At 38.4% G+C, this 20,657-nt stretch overlaps 2 protein-coding genes and 1 pseudogene across 3 annotated transcripts in view; 2 read left to right on the top strand and 1 right to left on the bottom strand.

Annotated features, from left to right (window-relative positions):
- The window catches only part of LOC110054927 (uncharacterized), a 44,627-nt gene continuing 23,970 nt past the window's right edge, over positions 1-20,657 (top strand). The window contains exons 1-15 of one of the 2 annotated variants that reach the window (XM_089290382.1): positions 1-88; positions 181-238; positions 2,573-2,629; positions 3,357-3,418; positions 8,785-8,816; positions 9,344-9,422; positions 9,845-9,892; positions 10,533-10,713; positions 11,136-11,228; positions 12,458-12,577; positions 12,675-12,914; positions 13,577-13,777; positions 14,503-14,661; positions 15,762-16,091; positions 16,573-16,653. In XM_089290382.1, coding sequence (XP_089146508.1) covers positions 80-88; positions 181-238; positions 2,573-2,629; positions 3,357-3,418; positions 8,785-8,816; positions 9,344-9,422; positions 9,845-9,892; positions 10,533-10,713; positions 11,136-11,228; positions 12,458-12,577; positions 12,675-12,914; positions 13,577-13,777; positions 14,503-14,661; positions 15,762-16,091; positions 16,573-16,653 — 1,750 coding nt within the window. In that variant the 5' untranslated portion in view covers positions 1-79. The remainder of the gene's footprint in view (positions 89-180; positions 239-2,572; positions 2,630-3,356; positions 3,419-8,784; positions 8,817-9,343; positions 9,423-9,844; positions 9,893-10,532; positions 10,714-11,135; positions 11,229-12,457; positions 12,578-12,674; positions 12,915-13,576; positions 13,778-14,502; positions 14,662-15,761; positions 16,092-16,572; positions 16,654-20,657) is intronic. The other variant, XM_089290383.1, reaches the window with a different exon arrangement.
- Positions 4,095-7,331, bottom strand: LOC149112513 (uncharacterized; annotated as a pseudogene).
- LOC149112512 (histamine H2 receptor-like) lies at positions 16,676-19,640 on the top strand. The gene has a single exon (XM_089290384.1). The coding sequence runs from the start codon at positions 18,253-18,255 to the stop codon at positions 19,207-19,209; it is 957 nt and encodes a 318-aa protein (XP_089146510.1). The 5' UTR covers positions 16,676-18,252; the 3' UTR covers positions 19,210-19,640.

Below are 20,657 nucleotides of genomic sequence, written 5' to 3'. Positions count from 1 at the left end.
GTTTGTTTACCAACCGTTTCCAAAATGGCGGATCTTCCGGTTGTAATTTGAAGTTGGAAAGTTTGAAGATTCTGATGGAATGAGAAGGGTAAGAACTACAAAATGAGTCTAAATAGAAGTAAAAGACACTGGAAGTAATGATTCTGGGAAAATTAATTGAGATTTTGTTCCGTTTCTTAGGGTGGCGATACCTTCCCTGTAGCAGGGTCCGGCCGTCGTTCATCCGTAGGACGCGCGGGTAATATAAAAACTATTTTGCTGTTTGTACTTAATCTGTTAATACTAGTTATGAATTTGATCAGACAACTTTGGAATTTGGAGCAAAATCTGTAATGTTGAAAATAACTGGATTTATTTGGACAGGCAACGTTAACTTAACTACTGTTACGAGTTTAACCTAATTGCTCTTCGGTCAATGTAAAACGCAGACAGCGAACTGCAGAGCGGGGATAAAATGCATTGTACCCCTGGTCTGCAGTCTGCATTTAACCCTCAGTCTGCAATTTGCAGTCTGCGTCTTACACTGACCGAACTGTTGGCTGGGGAATTTGACTACTTTTAAATAGTTTTCTTTTATCAGTACAGTCGAACCTCCTGTTAGAGACCAACCAAAATGTCAAGCTTAGGTGATCGCTTACAGAAGGTGGTGGCTTACAAGAGCTTAGACCATACTGGGTCAAAATTTTGCCACACTAGTGTATGGTGAGCAACCTGCAAGAAGTTGTCGGCTTGTCAATGCAAAAAGAAGCTCTTGCCTGTGCATTGCATTGCCAATGCCCATCTAAACCCATGCAATAACTTATAGTAGCCAAAAAGATCTTAAAGCTTTTCAAAGTATTTATCTAGAGTATCATGCTTCTTTTCTGATTAACTACCTAATAAGGCAAACAGAACAAGTCTCATGATAGTTACAAACTGAATCTTAAATGTTACAAAACCTGTCAAGTTGTTGCTTATGGAAGGTTAAAAAGAAAAGAAAATTTCAAACTTTCATCTCTAAAAGTGGCTGTGGTCACTTTACAAGAGGTGATTGCATAGAAGATTACGACATCTTGAATGGTACAACACCTTGTTATTGAATTTCTGCTGTATTATCTGTCGAGTGGTTGCTTACGGGAGGTTAAAAACAAAAGAAAATTTCAAACTTTCAGCTCTAAAAGTGGTTGTGGTCCTTACGACAGGTGGTTGCCTACAAGAGGTTCGAAATACAGTGATTTGACTTGGAAACCTCTGGTACTTGTATATTGGAAAAACTAGTCGCTGAGGAGAGGTGGTTCCTCATGAGAGGTGGTCGCAACCGGAGGTTCGACTGTATCTAGATCTATCTAATGCTCTTTATATATATCTGATTAGGCAATGTTGTTCTTTGGAACAAAATCAGTATTTGGTGAAAAAAAAAAACAACAACAACAAAAAAAAAACTGGAGTCGTAGTTAGACAGGCAACTTAACTGCAGAAGGAGTTTAACCTTTCAGCCACTAAGTTGTCAGGCCAAGTGTTTGACTGTTTTTAGATAGTTTTTTTTAATCTGTTTTTAGATCTAGCTATGCTATTTACATAATATCTGATCCACCTGTAACCTTGTTCTTTGGAACAAAATCTGTAATGGTGAAAAAAAAACCCCCAAAAAACTGGAGTTGTATTTGGACAGGCAACTTAACTGCTGTTAGGAGTTTAACTTATCAGCAGCTAAGCTGTCGGCCCAAGTATCTGACCATTTTAAATCTAAAATACAGAGAAACAATGTTGGCACATGGCCTTTCAAGTTAGTAATCAAAACAAACAGAAAATTAACATAAATTTAAGTTGGAAACCAACTGAAAACTTGCTGCTTGCCGTTAATGTATTGATGTACATCGTGGCAAACTGGTAAAATGTAAGGGAATAGCTGGTTAGCAAACATATTTGACAACTGGATGGCTTGGTTGTTTACCCACAATTTTCAAACTGATTTTCATTTCCCTTGGAGGTTTGAAAAATTAGGATTCTACTATAAAATCAAGTTTCCTGTTGTATTCCAAAAAGCAGATGTAACAATTTTTTTAAAGAGTGTACTTGGAAACTAGGGAATACTGTAAGAAAACACTGCTGACTACTTTTTTGTTTTACTTAATAAGCAACTGCTTATACCTGCCATTTCATCCACAGACTCAAAATTAATATGCCATTAGTTACACTGTATGTCTTAAAGGGACACAGTTGGCTGGCACAGATGCGCATTAGATTCCGTTTCATAGCTAATTTGCACATCACAGAGATGCAATCCATACTTTTTTTTTAACCAAATATGATAAAAATGATATCATAGGATGAGCAAAAACGCACTCAAAAACAGGTTTTTCAGTAAACTATTGAAAATCAAGCAAACAGTGCAAAGATTGACGCAGATTTCTAGATGTACTTTGATTTCAGGTTGAGGTGGGCTTTTTTCAAAGTGAGAAAACTAGTGTCCAGGTCAGCGTGGTCCCACAGCTGACTGTGTCCCTTTAACACTGAGAGAGAAAGGGTTAAATTGGTGATATCAACAGTATGGTAGGCATTGTATCGTAAGCTTTACATTTGATATTTCCAGCTTCCGGCCGAGCAGCATTAGATCAGGATTTAGATTCCATTCTGGGTGGTAATGATGGTAAGCTTTCAAGTTTATTTTTCTAGTTTCTTTATTTCCACACAATAAATTGTGGATTAAACAAAGGTTTGAAAAATGTTGAGGTTTGTGAGCAAAAACCCACAGCACAGCACAACTTTGTCATCTAAAGCCAGGATTTTAAGACCAAGCACTCCAGATAATTATTAACTAGTACTTGGTTCAAATTTGATGTTTTATTTGTTATGTATTAAACTATTAGATTATGAGCTCAAGATTTCTATTGCATGATAGTTGATGAGGGTGCAGCCTGAGTCAACTATCACGCATGGAAATCTAGAGCAAGAAATCTAATTGTTTTAGTAGAAAACTAGTAGTCATTCAAACTTTATCTAAATCCTCTTCATAGACAGTTTGAAAACAACAAGAAGCGGCCATAATTTTGTTAACAAGGGCACACTGCCACGCTACTCACTATATATCACAGAATAGATAGTGAGTAGCGTAACCAGTCAGAGAATGACATTCATGATAGAACGCTAGTAGATTTATACTAATACACAGTAGGTAGTACTGTGAAGTCTCAGTGAAGAATATGCTAAAATTAAAAGGTGAAAGTTAAAAAAAATGAAATCAAATTATTAATTTTATTAATTGGCAGGGATGCTTGACCCATTTGTACTATAATTCTTTGTAATAATTATATATTAAATTTGTCACCAATTAAAATATAAAGTTCACATCTTGCTCTTTTTTTTGTCGTCTCTAGATGACATATTTGGTTCAAGTTCTCAGCAACAAACAGATACAAGGGGCCGTTCTACAACCTCAGTGAGTTTTGATCAAGTCGGAAATTAAGCAAAGTGTTAAATTGTTATGATTACCATTTTTGTCTTAAAGGAGCTCAGTCAAGGTATTTTGAGTTATTTTGGCCACATACACAACTACCTAAATGGTAGGAAACCTGAAAATAGCAGTTAAGGGCAATTCCATGTGAGAATGTGAAAAATCCAGATTTTTAAAAAGTGGTTGGACTTAAAATCATACCCTGTACTATGTTGTTGACAAGTTATAGTACATAGAAAAATAAGTTTCAGTTTGCTTGTGATAGCAACACATTCAGGGGGGGTCTCCAAAGTAAGTGTTTATTTTTTAATAATAAACAATAGGTGAGAGACAAATTTTTAACTTGCTATATAAAACTTGGAAATGATTTGTGTCTACAAACAGTTATATCAGAAGAAATACCTCAAAGGAGTTAATACATAAAAAATATAAATTTCACCCTGAACTTTTTAAAAAAAATAGTTATTAACAAAGTAAATTTTGTTACGGACGTTACATAACGTCCGTAATGTTTACACAATCTTTTTCCATTCTTAAAATAACTATTTAAAAGATTTCAAAGATATTTCTGCCACAAAGCTAAATATTCTTTAGAAACACTTTGGTAAAAAGCAGTCCCTGAAAAACTGCAACATTTTCCAAATAATGGTAAGAAAACTTTGTTACGGACGTTACGTTACGGACGTTACAATTCTTGAAGCTTACATTTGAAAAAGTCTCAAGAACCCAAACATTACACTCAAAGACAATTTGTCTTTTTAAACATTAACTTGTTGCACCTAACATCAATGGAATTAGTATTCTGGTTAAACAGTTATTTCTCTTGATAGTTTTTCAAACTTTCTTGTGTTTCCTTATAACTTTGAAAAGTTTTTCCACGGCAGGCAGCTCCGGAATTTCAAAAGGCCCACTGATAAATTGGGGAACAGTTACTGGATCAGAAAAAATGTTTGAAAAGTGGACTGTGTCCACGTCATCTCGTCTAGGCCAATGGAAAGTACTGGCACTATTTCTGTGCAGGAACTTGAATTCTACAAAACTGCCACTTTTCTTCATTACTCTCCCAAAATAATAGGTTTTGACGTAATCAACTGCATAGTATTCCCCTGGTTGAATAGTTGGTGGTGGAATTGGGCAAAGGCTTTTCTGGTGCAACTCTTGGATCATCAGTTGCCTGTATGCCAGAACCTCAGTTTTAGGGATCATCACAGATCTTGTAGCCACACATCTTGCATATAGGCAACTGAAAATTCCACAGTCATAGGTATTATTCTGTTCTGGAATCTCACCAGGCTTGTTTGAATAGAAAGACCACTGGCTGACATCAGTCGACCGGTCAGCTTTCAAAAGAAGTGACACCATCATTTCCACTCGCTTTAAGACAGTTGGCTTAACAAACTGACCTGGCAAGCTGTCGAACACTATGATACACATTTCCTGAGGAAACATCACTCCAAGGAACCAATGTTCACCCTCAGTATCATTGCAGGGAAAGAAAACTGCATCTTGTTTGAAAAGGTCATCTTTGTCTGTCAGAGGATCTTTCAGGGTCTGCCTTTGCACCAGCTTTTCAAATTCTTCCCATCGAAAAATTTCCACTTTAACACCCTTTTGAGCACTTTCAGCCTTGACTAGCTGTAGATATGCATCAACAATAAAATTTGTAACCCACTTTGATTCATCTTCTACAGCTTTTCCTTCGAGCTCTTTCAAGTCCCTTATGTCAATTAAGGGATCACCCTTAAAGTCAATGGCTTCACTAATAATTAGCCCTGCCATTAGACTGCTGAATGGAGGAATTTGGAATTCAGTGCAGTGGTCATTAAGAATTGCCCTGATGTGGTCAGGCAAGCCTTGCTGTATCTGAATAATAATTTCCTCTTCATCAGTCATAGGTGTGTCAGCTGGTAATGTAGCATATGTGCACAATGGCGTGTCGTCTTCATCATCAGTAACATCACCATCACTACCTCCATCGCCACTACTCTCTTCATCCCCACTGTCCCCACTGTTGTTACAGGAACCGTCACTGACTTTAGATCTGGTTATTTCATTGACTGAGTCACTACAGGTTTCTTCAGCATCATTTGATCGTTCAATCTCATGAAGAACAGATAGCTGACTTGAATAAAGGAGACAATGTACTTGACCATTCTCTGCTGGTGCTATGCAGTGGACCTTGCTAATTCCTGGGATAGCTGTGGCTTTTTGAAAGCATTTGTCCAGTACAAGACCACTGCCTAATTCATCAATATCCTTCTTAAGACATAGTTGAATGTTGATTGATTTGCAGAATTGTGCTGCAACGTTTGCAAAGGATTTTGCGTCCTGCACATTTGCCACTTTCCTCGTGGATACTGCAGTCCACACCATCCTTTTTACTGTTCCTCCCAAGCCATCAACCACTCCTTTGCCATGGGAAGTGGCAAAAAAGTGCCACTTTATTTTTAGTCCCTTTCTCTGAAGAGTATGGTAGAAGCCAGCCATGTACCTGTTTTTAAATTGGGAGGTGGGCCCATCAGAAAAGATGTCGACAACTTTAACCTGTGGAAAATTTTTCTTGACAAAATTGTTTACCACAATATCCATAAAAACAGTAACTGATTTCTTGTCATGGTCGAGGTCATCACTGACTATAACATGTGAACTGCACTTTGTGTTGTCATCCGAATCTTTAGTCCAAATTGCAACAGTAAAGAGTGTAACCTGTTGCTGACTCCAATGCGCTGCTTGAACTTCGTCTTGATGCTGACAGGTATAATTTTCAGCAAAATCAACGTGGACAACAGCTTCATCTGGCTGTGCGTTTTTCAAAAAATTCTGCTTGTTTCCTCTTTACAAAAACATGCTCCAAGAATGAAGGCATTTTACTTTGAAGAGAATGCAAGGCTTCTTCAACAATTCCCTCTTTGGTGACTTTCTCCATCTTCTTCACCAGTTTGGGTTTGCCTTGTTTGGACTGAACTTGATGAGAAACTCTCTCCCATTGTTGCCACTGAACAATTTCATCCAGAGCAGCATCTTCCTTGACTGCATCAAGCCAGGCTGGACATGAACCACATTTGCTCATCATGCATTCTTCTTTATTGCTATCGCAGACAAAGTTATCAACAAATGCTGCAGAGTAGGAAGGAAAACTTTGGATTTCTTTTGTGAGGCATTCGCAGAGCAACTTCACGTTGTCATGATACTGGCAGAGACAAACCTGCCGTGGCATGAATGCTTGCAGCAGAACATTCTTTGGTCTAAGAGAGCAGAATTTGCTGAAGCCAATCTTTACCTGAGGGTTCTCTTTCTGAAACAGTCCAAATGTCTCTTTCAGTGACCACATCAAGTGCCTCTTTTGTAGTTTCAACTTCTTCCCATTCTCTTTCATGATAACATAGTCTTTACGCCCTGGTGCTTGTCGAGAAATGGAATCTCGGTAGTAAAATTCTTAAACACAGTTAACTGTGGACTTGGCAATGCACTTGTTGCCAGTGGATTTCTGGTGTTCACTTGAAAGTGGAAGTCCATGTGACTTTGCAATCTTTTCGATTACAGCTTTTCGTTTCCTTGGGCTATTTGGTAGTAATGGTGAAACTTTGTGTACTGCTTTACCCAGTGCTTGTGGAGTTTTGTAAGCATAGCTTACAGGAGTGTCACCAGGATCTTGTACATGTGAGGCAGACAACTTTTTCTTAAGCCTGTGCAATCGCACTCTTTCCCTACACTTCTTTCTTTCAAGTTCAGCTTTTCTTGGATCAACAGCTTTCTTTCTACTTTCTCTTTTCCTAAGTCTGTCTTTCTCTTTATGTGCTGCATGCTTTTCTGCATTTTCTTTGATTTTTTTTCTGTGATTTCGGACTCTTTCTGCCATAGTTAAACGCATTTTTGGATATGTGAATTCTTAAAGAAAGCAGTGTTTTAGAGAAGGAATTAATTATATTCACTGGAGTCCAGTATATGTCTGTGGGCTCAGATAGTTTGCAAAGAGCATGCTCAAAGCTGAGTACATTATGTAAAATGAATGTAGTGTCCTTCATACTGTGTTGGGACATTTCACGCCTTTAACATAAAGTACCAACCAGTTTGATTTATAAAATGTTAAATACAAGCCTTTTTAAACTTATATGTCCAAAAAACTGTGGCCAACAATACAAAAAAGCTGATTTATTGTGTGCATTTTATAATAATTCACACAGTGTAACGTCCGTAACATTGGCTGTAACATCCGTAACGTTAAAGTTCACATAGCATTATATAATTGCGAAAGCCAGTTTAAATTAAATTAAGCTTTTTGGTTCACACAACTACTATACTTCAAATATTTGGAGCAGTTCATGCAATAAGCCCTGACACTTCACAGGAATTTTCCATTAATACCAGTGCTCTGGCTCATGTGGTTTTTTTTTATGTAACGTCCGTAACGGTGTGTTTTTTGCTCTATTTTAAAATATAGGCCAGTCAAGTGGAAAACTTTTATAACTCAATTAATGCGTCAGCAGGCACAAACATGATCAGCAATGTAACATTGGACAATCTCTTCCTATCCTTTGCCTGTGCTAGATTAAAGTTTCAAAAATGACTCTGAATGTAACGTCCGTAACTGTGGAAAATGCCCTTAAATAAGATAGAAAAACACCAAAGAGTTATATAATGATAAACCATAAAGGAACAACAATGGCTAAGGATGGAGAGGATTAACACGCATTATAAACAACGAATTTGAAAAATTAAGGCTAAACTTCTCAATATGCACAAACCATGACTGAGCCTCTTTAATATACCTACCAGAACTCATCAACACGTGCATGTTGGTGAAGCTCAACAGCATCTCACTATACAAATCCAGGAGCACCTTTTCACTGTCAAAAATTTCCACACTTTTCACATCCTTGAAGTCTTGGAAAGCTGTGGAGCTTTATGTTCTGAAGATTGTTTTTCCACCCTAGATACTACCTCCAACACCTTTTCAGCTCAAAATCAAGGATGTGCTTCATATTTGTTGGGTAGAACCCTCATTCCGTAGGCAAATTTCTCATGCCAATCGTTCAGTGGCTATTCAGATATGTTTGAAAATGAAAATGTTTCTTTTTTCATCACCCTGTAATTAGCAATATTTGTTATTTTCCCATTGCCTGGTTACTAGTTATTTATTCTGCATTTATTGTCACATCATACATGTAATTAACTACAGTGGAACCTCCCTTAAGTGACCACCCAAAATGTTAAGCCTAGGTGGTCACTTATGGAAGTGGTTGCTTACAAGAGCTTAGACCATATTGGGTCAAAATTTTGCCTCATTAGCATTATGGGAACTGGAGAGACTTTGAAAACATGTTTATTTTTTTCCTTTATCTTTTTTCAAGGCTCCTGGCAAGAAAGCATCTTTAACTTCTGGGTATGTGAATTTATGATAAATATTGAAAGTACAATGTTGACCTAAACCTCCCTTAGGTGACACCTATTTAAGAATGAACTATAATGTCAAAGTGGTTACTTAGTGAAAACTGCATGTTGTCACCTCTGAGAAGTTTCAACTACAGGAGCTATGTCACAGACTGTATCTTGAAACAATTTATCCCACAATAAGTGTAAATGTCTTGATCTGTTGATGTCACATTACAAGATGGTACTCCGAGTGCCATCTGTCATTTTCTCCACCCTGAAGGATACTCCCTCTTTGGCTCCACCCCTCATTACACTTGTTTATCAAATGGAACATTCAGTGTCCCTCTAGAGAGTCCTTCACCACCCTTTGAATTTTACTGTCAATCATTTGTTCATTTCTTTTGCCTCTTTAAATAAATGCACTTCAAGTATGCTTGTAGGTCAATCACTTCATAAAATTGTTAGCTAATTTTATTGGTATCCAAACAGCTACAGGTAGTTTTGTTAACAGTGTGACTATGTAATTTTTGTTGTCAGTGCTACAGATGAAGATTTCTATAGCAGTTTGGCACAGATGGCAGGAGATGGTTTTGATGATGATGATGATCCTGACGAGGTGATCATTTTAGTTCAATTTTAATTACATTTTAATTATTGTATTATCAAATAAATACAGTACCACTCAAAAGTAAGTTACCACCCTCTCTTCTGAGAGGAGGGTCTCATCTCATTAGACAAGACCCTTTTATCCAAAGATGAGACTTGTTTTGCATGACTAGACACTCAACTTATGATACATACTTTACATGTACTAACAGTGTCTGTATCTGTAATCCAGTAGTACACCTCAAACACTTACTTGAAGAAAGCTGTACAAGAACTATGCAAGGCCATGTCCATCAAAGGCTGTATCTGACAAGAGAATGCCTATAATAATAAATCAGTTTTCTGACCTTCGTTTGACAGGTTGCATAGTAACAAAATTGTTATCAAAACTATATTATTTCCACCTTCATTTGTGAATTGTATATCTTCAAGCAGTCACTCTCTGAAGCAGATGCCAAGAAAATGGCTGACAGCCTAGCTGTGAGTGTTCCATACATTTGTTGATATAAATTATTATATGCCTTTAAGTGATACAGTGTATGCAGAATCATAATATTTAGTATTTTAGTCTTCAACTGGAATAACTGGCAGGATTCTTGTAACATGCCCTTTCAGAAAACAATTTTATTTTGAGAAATGGATACCAGTTGAAATTTTATATTTGAGGGAAAATTTCTGACTAGACAGAGAACTTCAGGCAGATAAAAAGGGCCATGCAAATGCATTTCAGACTGAATTTTCTATTTCCAGTAAGTTGAAAAAGCTTTCCAATAATAACAAACTAGTGGACTACATTGTACGTTTTTCTGAGTCATGGTCTACACTGTTACAGATCACAGAAATGACACCAGAAAATGTCCATGCACTTCTACTTGAGTCTTATGATTTATGATTCTCTGAGTGTGTAAAACACAGACAATCTAGTTGATTTGTGTAAAAGTGACTTCACTCAATTAAGCAACTTGAAGAATCTTGAGATTAACAGGTTTTAATCTTCATCCCTCGCACTGACAATAATTTGGGAGTGACTCTTTCAGAATTTACAATCCAGTTTCCAAGAAAGCTCAACTACATGTATGAATCATGTGCACATAACCTAATTTGATTCTATTTTCTCCAGGGTTTGGATGATATGGAGTCAGATCTGTTTGGTGGATCCCTAGGAAAGAAGGCCACACCCAACAAACCTACAAAATCTGTGAAGAATGCATCAGAACCAAAGAAGATAAGCACTGATAATGAACGACCCCCTAGTGTAGACTCCACAAGGGCAAAGAGCTCTTCTCCATCCTTTGCAAAAAGTATGTTGGTTCCAGTTGGCATAGTTAAGAAATAGTATTATAATAGAATAATGTTAATATTAGTAGTATTTATAGTAACTTTATATTAAGTTGAAAAATGTGGGGAATGTTTTCACAATCCCCCTTGCTAAAGGCTCATGTTAAAAAATGTTACTAAAAAAATGAAGTAAATAACTTCTATTTCAATTTTTAATGCAGATCTTTGGTCTGAATTTTTTGAAGGCAGACTTTCAGTCTCAAATTTTGATCCTTTGTTTGAGAAACGCATACACAGTGACTAGAAAATTATCATTTAACTGTGTTTTTTGTGTTATTTTGTTACCTTAGTGGAACATTTACTCCATTTGGTAATAAGTATTGATCGTTCTAAAATCAGAAAGAATTAAATGCCATGTTAAACAATTATTTAATGTAATATACAGCTGGTGAGAAAAAAGACACCAAACAAGACTCTGGTGCTGTTGCCACCAAACCAAAAGAAACACAAAAACCAAGAAAAAAGTTTGATTTTGGAGGTGAGTGTGCTGTTTTCTTGTAGTTTTGTAAGTAAATTATATCAAACATGAAAGACCGTGTTTGACCACATTTCCAAACACCGAGAAGAGAGTCGATAATACGATGCTCAGCAAAGCTTTGAGGTGTTTGGAAATGTGGTCAAACACTGTCTCGAGTGTTTGATATATCTTCTCAATTGAAGCTAAGTCTAAGGAGCAAACGGAGATTTCAAGTCGTAAAAATCTATGCTAATTTCGATCAGATATCCCAACACCATCACGGTCATGTTTTCCTTTGTTTAAACTTGCTGGATTATAAATGAGTCTGAGATGTAGTTTTGAATGTCATCTATCCAACTTCACAATAACATTCCACACATGTACATTAGTGTCCATCTCCCCTCCATAGTGTTCAAACAATATTTTCAATACCAATATTCCTGTGGTATTTACTCTCGGAAGCAGGTTTGTTGTAATCCTCCTGAGCTTGCATGACCAAAAAAAACAATTCAAAGTTTTGTTTTCAGTAAAGGAAAATTAAAAAGTTGGATAGTAAATTTCTTAAATATAAATAAGACATTTTAGTGTGTAGTATCCCAGCGCAATTTAAATTGTCATTTGTATTTTGACTCATCCTGCGGGCTATGCGCTTGCTAAAATACTGCAAGACTCAATAAAATTACAGCAGTGCTACACACTAAAAAATCTTATAAATAAACGTATTGTTTATTAGTTATTTTGCACTTTGAGAGTGAAGTCTCTCGTCAAGAACATAGTTCAGGGAGCAGGCTGACTAGTTTTGATGCAGATCGAACCTAGACTACTCGTCCCTGAATTAAACTGGCTACATGCAGCCACTACAGTGGGTGACTGCCTTTCCCAAAAGAGCTAGCATGGCTTAAAATGACAGTACAGTACCGCTCAGAACTAAGCAAACCAAAATTCGCGTTAATAACGCAAGTGGGTTAACGCGTGCGCGCGTTTTGCTGCGTTAGACTGCGTTTTGACTTCGCGTTGTAGCGTGTTAAATAAAGTGAACGCATTAGTATGTGCGAGCTTGGTTATTATTCGCTTCTTTTGTTACTTTGTGAAAGGAAGTTAACGACCTTTTCTTAAGGCAACATTCGGTATGAATGTCATGTGTTTTCAAGGAGTAGACAAGTTTTAATTCTTTCGTACCAGCTGAATATTGCGGCGGTTCCAATGTATTTAATGTGCTTTAACTACGACACTGTACATGTATCTTACAGAATTTGATGAAGATGATCCCTTAGCTGGTCTTTTGTCGGATGAAGATGATGATCCAAAACCAAAACCTAAAAAGTCCACAACTGCCAAGAAAGCTGGCTCATCAGGGATATCCAGACAAGGTGTGCTACCCGTGTACATGTAGCTAGTTAATGCACAGCCATACATAAATAGAATACTTTGCTAACAATTTGTTGGGCGTGGCTTGACATTTTCTAGACTCCACTGAAGAAAGGCCAAAGTCCTCAAGAGGGCGTCGATCAGCCAATCCAGAACCTGCAAATTCACCGTCACCTCCTGTAACACCAGAACATCAACTTGCCGTCAGGAGGGACAAAGATGGAAGTGGAACTGTATCTTCCCCTCCTGGATCCCCAGCAGCTGCACCAGATAGCAGGGGGGAAGATGTGAGATCTTCCCAGGCATCTCCTCAAGACAAAGGCATTGGAAAGACAGCTGGTAACTAACACTTGCACAATAAGATATTCAATGATATATCCAATTCAGTTAACACAGTCAAACTTGTATTAAGCGGACCCCATATTAAGCGGACACTCTGTCTTAAGTAGACAGCAGTGCAAGTCCAATTTTTTTTACCACATGTACTGTAAAAAGTACCCCTGTTCAACAGACTCCTCTGTTAAGCGAACATGGATACCTTAAACTTGACTTGTATGGTCATTTCTGTTGTTAGAAACCTGTATTAAACGGACACTGCAGAAAGGATGCATGTTTTTTTGTCCACGTTTTAATACATCGGCCATTTAAGTTGGCCGACAAAGAGCTGTCACAGAAATGCAGTATTTTATTATTTGGTTTAGTTTTTACAGACCTTTTGTGCTTGTTTGATTTTGTGAAACTTCACATAATTCGATCAATATAGATACGGTTACTGCATACTTACGAGAATGTTATTTGACCCTTTCAAGGCCTTTTAAAACTGACGAATACTAATATGGCCCTTTCAAGACGAATTCTGAGGGAACCTGTTTTCAACGGACACTCTGAGTGTATTAAGCGGACACTAGCAAGGGTCCTGAAGGTGTCCGTCTAATACATTTTTGACTGACAGGTATAAATTTGTTTGACATTTGGCTAACTATTTCAATCATTGGTTTCAGCCAGGAAAGCGAAGCCAAGCAAAGATGAGATCAATTTTGATTCAGATGAAGATCTACCTGGTCTAAATGATTCTATTGAAAAGACTCCGAGAGACTCACCCACCCCACCCCCAAGATCAAAGCCAGAACTTAGCAACAGAAAGAAAAGTCAAGAGTCCTCTGGGGATATTTTTGGTGATGACGATGATCTGCCTGGCACAGGTACTTAATTATTCTTTTTACTGTCCGTCTACTTTGTCGGACCTTGTTAACAGTGCTAGTAAAATTAAAACCGCAGACCATTGCACAAGCATTCTACCTCCCGACCAACTGGCCATCTAGTCGATTGACCGATTGACAGATTGACCTACATACCTACCACGTTGTACCTGCCAACTGAGTGACCATCGAGCAACTGACTGATTGACCGATTGATTGATTGATTGACTTACATACCTACCAACCTACCTATGTTGTACCTACCAACTGACTGACCATCGAACAACTGACCGATTCGCCTACACGCCTACTGGCCTGCCTGCCTACAGCCGGTACGGAAGAAGTAGAACTTGTCTACTCCTTGAAAACACATGACATTCATACCGAATGTTGCCTTCAGAAAAGGTCGTTAACTTCCTTTCACAAAGTAACAAAAGAAGCGAACAATAACCAAGCTCATACAATTACTAATGCGTTTACATTACAGCGCTATAATACGCAGCAAAACGCGCGCTCGTTAACCCCTTCGGGTTGTGAACGCGTTACTAATGCGAATTTTGATTCGCTTAGTTCTGAGCAGTAGTGTACCTACATGCATGGAATTCTACCCCACCCCTCCCCGTGTCAAAAAGAGCAGTCTGTGTACTCAAGGTACTGTAGCTATCATCCTTAATCTGAACTTTACTCGACTGCACTTTTAGATTATTTCCCTCTACATTTTAAAACAGAGACCAGAAGTGACAGTCCCTCAAAGAATTCTCGTTTCAGTGAACTTTTGGGTAAAAAAGAGAAAGATGGACCTAAAAAGCAAGTTCCTAAGTCCCTGGATGACTTCATGGCCAACATCAGTGGGAAGTCATCTGCTGGAAGTACAGCAAGTAAGAAAGGTATGACGGAATATGGCAATGGGAAATCTTTCTACAACTCATGTTGTTTATGTTTAACAGGGCTCGAAAAATATTTGAATTCCAGTTTCCCCTCCTTCGGACTGGTAGCTCTCAGATTTTGCTTGCCCAGCGCAATGGAATGCTTGTTTTTGCTTTCCTTTGTATGACTTAACTGGCAAACAACTTTCTGTAAGCCCTTGACCGTCGGACAAGTGACAAGGAAAAGTTACTTGCCCCGAAGAAAAATCTACTTGTCCCGGGGGTCTTGATGGTACTTTTCGTGAACCCTGTTTTATGTACAGGTGTTCTTGGTTTTCACGGGACATCATCGCCGCCGTAGTGGATGACATTAACGAAAGATTTCTAACTAACCTCTTTTGTTTGTGTCATCCACGAAGGCCGCTCGGCCTTTGTCATTTGAAACTCTCGGTATTGGTTGCAAACCACCAATACAGCAGAACCTTGTCTTACGACCACCTTGTTATTTCGGCAACTTTCCAGTGGTCTGAAGGAAGGCGACTTTAAAGTCAGTCAGTTTCTGTTATATTTACATGTATAAAGTAACCATTGATTGTGGCCTCTCCGTTAATAAGACCCGAGAACAAGACCTGCGTTTGGTGGACTGTTGGTGGTCGAAATATCATTATTCCACTGTAACATGATTGTACATAATTATTTTCGTTTGTAATTGCTTTAATTCTTGTCACAATTAGTTTGGACACTTTGCAACAGGTTGATAAATCTCTCTCCAGCTTTAATTTCCCTTTCCTCCCCACGTCAATGTTCAATATTGATTAAGAAACAGAAAACATGTTCCGTGTTCCTATCGAGTTATAGAAACACGAGTAAAAGTTTGGGAGAACGAGAAATGCTGTGCGAACACAAGCCAACAGGCGATTGTTTCCACAGCTTTTTCGAGTTTTCCAAAACTTTCACGAGTGTTTCTTGGGTATACTCTTATTCTCATTTTTTTTCTGTATTAACCTGTTGTCAGGTCGATTTAAGTCACGTTTTCACGTTCTATTTCTTTGCGCGGTGCTGAAAAATTTGCCTGTAAACCTGCTGATCACATTACCGTGATGAATTTTCTTGTTTTACAGTTTCAAGTCCTACATCTGAGGAGTCGTTTCAGTTTGGAGGCTACATGCCTTCTGCAGCCTCCAGCAGCCAGTCACGCAGCCGAGGGGGTCTGGCCAGACCAGACACAGCTCCCGGCTCCACCAAGCGCTCCGTGAGGTTTTCAGATGATCTGGGACTTGGTGACGAATTGTTTGGAAGTGAGCGACCCTCTACAGCTCCGGGTGAAAGATCAGGCAGAAGGCTGGCAAAGAGAGGTGAAAAAGATGAGAACATCAATGGATCGTATTTGGATGATAACAAGAAACCACCAGAAGGGAACAAGCCAACTAGAAGAGAAACAACTAGTAATGGTGGGGACTTAAAATTTTGAACCGTTTCAGAATTAGGATTGAATTCTCCCTGCAACTAAAACACGCGTTTTATGCCTTCAGCTTAAAGGAGTTTGCTTAAAATTTGTTTGTAAAAGTGAGGTCTGAAGTTTGCATAAGTGTTGATATTTTCCTTGGATAAAATACTCAGTGTACATGTAGTCCATCACAAATTACGCATTCCATTCATCAGGTTTCCTCGACAATTCACCAGCCTGAAAGAAACGGTTCTTTCCAAGAAAATAACTTGTGTTAGCCCAAGGGTGGTTTGATCCCCCTCGCTAACAACGTGAATTTTCCCGCGCTTCCACTAGTTACAAATGGTTTTGTTTGTAGTTGTCATTGTTTCGTCATAATTCCTGGCGCTATAGTGATTGAACAGTTTTGACTTTGGCTTTAGGGCAGACGCACAGGCAGCCGTTAGGAAACTGCTGTAGTAATGATGCCCTTCCTTGTATTTTAGCTTCAGAGGAAGTCAAAGATGAGGCAGTTAAAAATCCACAAGCTGTTAAACCACAGGATGACAGGTCACCGGCTGCACAAGGTACAGAGTCACTTTTTAGAAATGTTTGTAAAGGACCCCCGCAAACAAGCAAAAAATTTTTGCTAAAATTGTTTCTTCGGCTCGCAAATGGGTAAACATTTTCTGAAACCTTCAAGGGGAAACATGTAGGGAAACATTGCTTTCGTACAATGTTGCGCAATAACGTTTCCTCGTTTGCAAGGGCCGTAAAACAGTTCAGGATTATTTTCAGCCATGGCAGACGCCATGATGGAATAGGCCTTTAAAGCGAGGACTAACATCTGCCAGATGTCAGTCCTCATACAGCACATGAAACTGGCAGCAATTTACAGGTGACACCGGCTTACTTTAAGGCAAGAAGCTTGTAGTGTCGTTCAACGAGGTTCGTCGCGTGATGAAGTTAATGAATAATCGTATTGTTATAAATTGATTTGTTTTTCTTCACTTTTTTTTCTTTTGACTCTATTCAAAGAATATCCACGAATTTTTTCTATGCGCCTTTAACCTTAGGCCTATTATATTATATTATATTTTATTGTTTAACGTCCAAGTATGTTCAGTACGTATTTTTATAATCTTGTTTACTAAATGGTACCAAGATGGTAGTGAACATGTGGGCCCTCTGACCTCACCATTTTCAGCCATTATAATCCATCAAATATTTTCGCTCGCGCGCGATTGGTCTAAACGCGTCTCGTGACCGAATATTCCCCAGCTAAAACTGGGCAATATTCGGGGATATTCTCCAATTTTCAAAACCGTGCGTGTTGCGAAAAATATTTCAAGGATAATAAACACAATAGCCTCCATTTGGCATGAAAATATGCTCGCATATTTGTCGTTGGACATTATCTGTTCCTCAAAGCTCAAAGTTTTCCTCGAGCTACGCTCTCGGAAAACTGTTCGCTTCTCGGAAGAGATAATGTCCGCGGACAAATATCCGAGCATATTTTCGTGCTAAATGGAGGCTATTGTTTATTTACTCTTCATATAGCACTGATTCGTTCAAACAATGCGGCATTGCTGGAAAATTACCTCGCCCTTTGGACATGCGCGGCACATTAAAAACGGACAGCAATTTACTCCTGTGCCATCGATAATCCTACTAAGCGGCTTTTTAAAGACTTCCTTTTGTTTTTCTTTGTCATGCTTTTTTTCCTCTTAAATGAATTTTTCCTATACACTACTTAACTTATTTTCAGCCAACTCCTTAAGCATGTGACGAAGGATCTTCCCTCAGTAGTATTATATCAAATTGTTATTGATTATGCCTATTTAACAAATGTAGAGGTTCTGAAAGGTGCAAATAAGAGATATATTTTATTGTTTTTTAAAACAAGCAGATCACATGCTTAGTATGGCTCACACAGACTGTTGATGTTATCTCTGTTTTAATCCGAGCAGCTGTTAATTCAAAACCTGCATATAAATTAGCAGTTTAATCTTAATTTAACATTGCACACCATAAATCATTCAGTTTTATGCCAACAGTCTGAACGGTTTCCTGAACACTATCTTCGTTTATCGAGGTTTCAGCCTATTAGTCAGTTGGTCCGTGGCATTAAGAAAGGAAGCTATCTTAGCTAGGTAAAACATCTTCGGAAACGAGAGTGAGTTGCCATGAAGAAATCACTTTGTGAACTTTTGATGCAACACTTTCCGGAAGCCTCTGATGCTGAAGAGCTTCGTTCGACTTACATTGCTAATTGTCTCTTCAACAGTTTTCTGTCCTATACTGCCATTATGATGAATATTGTGACGATCCACGCGATAAGAAAAACTGCGTCGTTGCCAAAGACTTTAAAAACATTGCTCCTGAGTCTTGCTGTGTCCGATATTGGTGTTGGTTTACTAGTTCACCCATTTTACATTTTCCTTTCGGTCAAGTGGTTACATCAGAATCCTCCTGGCTGCAACACATATATGGCTTTTTCGATTATTTCGTTATCATTTTGTTTTGCTTCGTTCTTAGGTGTTGTGGCTCTAAGTGTAGACAGGTTCTTGGCAATTCATCTTCATCTCAGATATCAGGAACTTGTGACTCACAAGCGTGTTGTTGCTGTGGTGATCTCAATATGGCTGCTTAGTGTTATTTTTCCCGGAGCAGCATCAAAGGCTTTGATGCTGCTTTGGTTGCCATTCGATGTTCACTCAGTTATCATCTTTACTCTTGGACTTCTTTATCTCTTGCTTACAACAATGATTTACATCAGACTGTATTTAACCGTTCGACGCCTTAGGAATCAGATTCAGGCCCAGCAAATACAACAAGCAGTACAGACTGGCGAAATGGGAAATTTTGTTAGTCTCATGAAATCTGCAGTCGGTATATTCTATGTATATCTCGTGTTTTTGATTTGTTACTTGCCCTACCTTACCAGTTTGGTTGCCTTTGAAATAAATGGGCCCAGTTTCTCATTGAAGAGTTTTTGGTTTTATTCATGGACGATCGTGTATCTTAACTCATCGTTGAACCCAGTAATTTACTGCTGGAAGATGAGACACATTCGACACGCTGTCATGGACATACTGCGGAACATGCCCTTGCTCAGAAATCGCGTATCCCACTTATCTTAGGGTCGGCAGTGTTATGCCATATATTCCCCACATTCATTGTTGTTATTGTTGATAAACGCCTTTTTTGTATATTATGAACTACGAACAGTCTAACTTAGCTTCCTGAAGAGAAACGAGATCGTGTTAAACTGACTCAGTGAGATGTATAGCTGGGTGACCTTTGAAATTTTTCGGCAATGGTAGTTTTATAATTTAAGAAAGGAAAAATCGCTTGGAATAAATTTTGTCATATATATTAGAATAATGATATAATGATGAATACGTTACGACCTTCTTGTAAGAATAAGCAGTTCTACTGGCCGTATTGTTGTGTCTTTCATTGGCATAACATAAATTAGAGGTTATCAGCAGATGAAACTTGTAGCAGTTTCCAGGTGTGCAATGGATTAATTTTCTAGATGGCTTTTAATAAACCGTTTTCATTTGGTTCACTGTTTTTCCTTTTGACAGCATTAGATGAACTAATAACTATGAACGCGCTAATTTATTTTCGATCAGTGCACTTATAATATAGCTAAATATCCCCATATACCGCGGCCAAAACGTCTGCCAAGTTATTGGCAGCCTTTTAGATTTTCATAAACACAATGCTTGCTTAATTGACCTGACACTCACGCCAATGACGGTTACCTCTCGGTTTTATAAAAGCAAAAACGTGAAGTCTGCTCCAGGCAAGTGGCCCATCAGACCGGAGCTTATCCTTGTTTCTGTAGCATAAAGCGACTGGGAGTATTTCTCCCCCCCCCCCCCCCCCCCTCCCTCCTCCGGATGGTATGCTAATCGATCACTGGTTTGAATAGCTATTAGAAAATTCAAGACCCTCGGATACAAACTAGCAATTTTATCTTAATTTGACCGCAAACCTTATGAACTATTCAGTTGACCTATGTTTGTGCAAACAAAACATCTGACAGTGAGTTCTGGAACACTTATTTGCTTTCGTTAACTGTGGATTAGTAGTTCTCTTAGCAAAGAGAGAAATCATTCACGGCAATTGAGTGAAGGAAACCTGAAAATAGTAGTTTACTAAGATAAGGAATCACCAAAGAGATAATAATAAACCATAAAGGAACAAGGATGGTTAAGCATGGAGAAGATTGACACGGATTACAAACGATAAACTTGAAAAATTCAAGCTAAACCTTTTAGAATGCGCAAACCGTGACGTAGCTTTTTTAAGTGACCCAGTTCGTCCGTGGTATGGAAAAAGGAAACTGTCTTAGCTTGGTGTAGAACACCTTGTAAGCCAAACGATCAGTGGCCTTGAGAATCCTGTGTCAAGACACATATCTATCAAGGACAATTTTCTTCGTCCCGAAAAAAAGACCTGTCTATTCTGTATGGCTTTCTCTATGGCTGCAAGAAGGACATTTTAATCTGTTTTCGGTGTTTTAAAAAAGGTTATTCATCAGTGAATTCATTTGATCTCGTTAGCATTGTTTGCTCCT

This window comes from Orbicella faveolata, unplaced genomic scaffold (assembly GCF_042242905.1).
Source record: "Orbicella faveolata isolate gen_17 unplaced genomic scaffold, um_ofav_v1 contig_2, whole genome shotgun sequence".
NCBI lineage: Eukaryota > Metazoa > Cnidaria > Anthozoa > Scleractinia > Merulinidae > Orbicella > Orbicella faveolata.
This window is presented reverse-complemented; position numbering and strand designations above follow the sequence as displayed.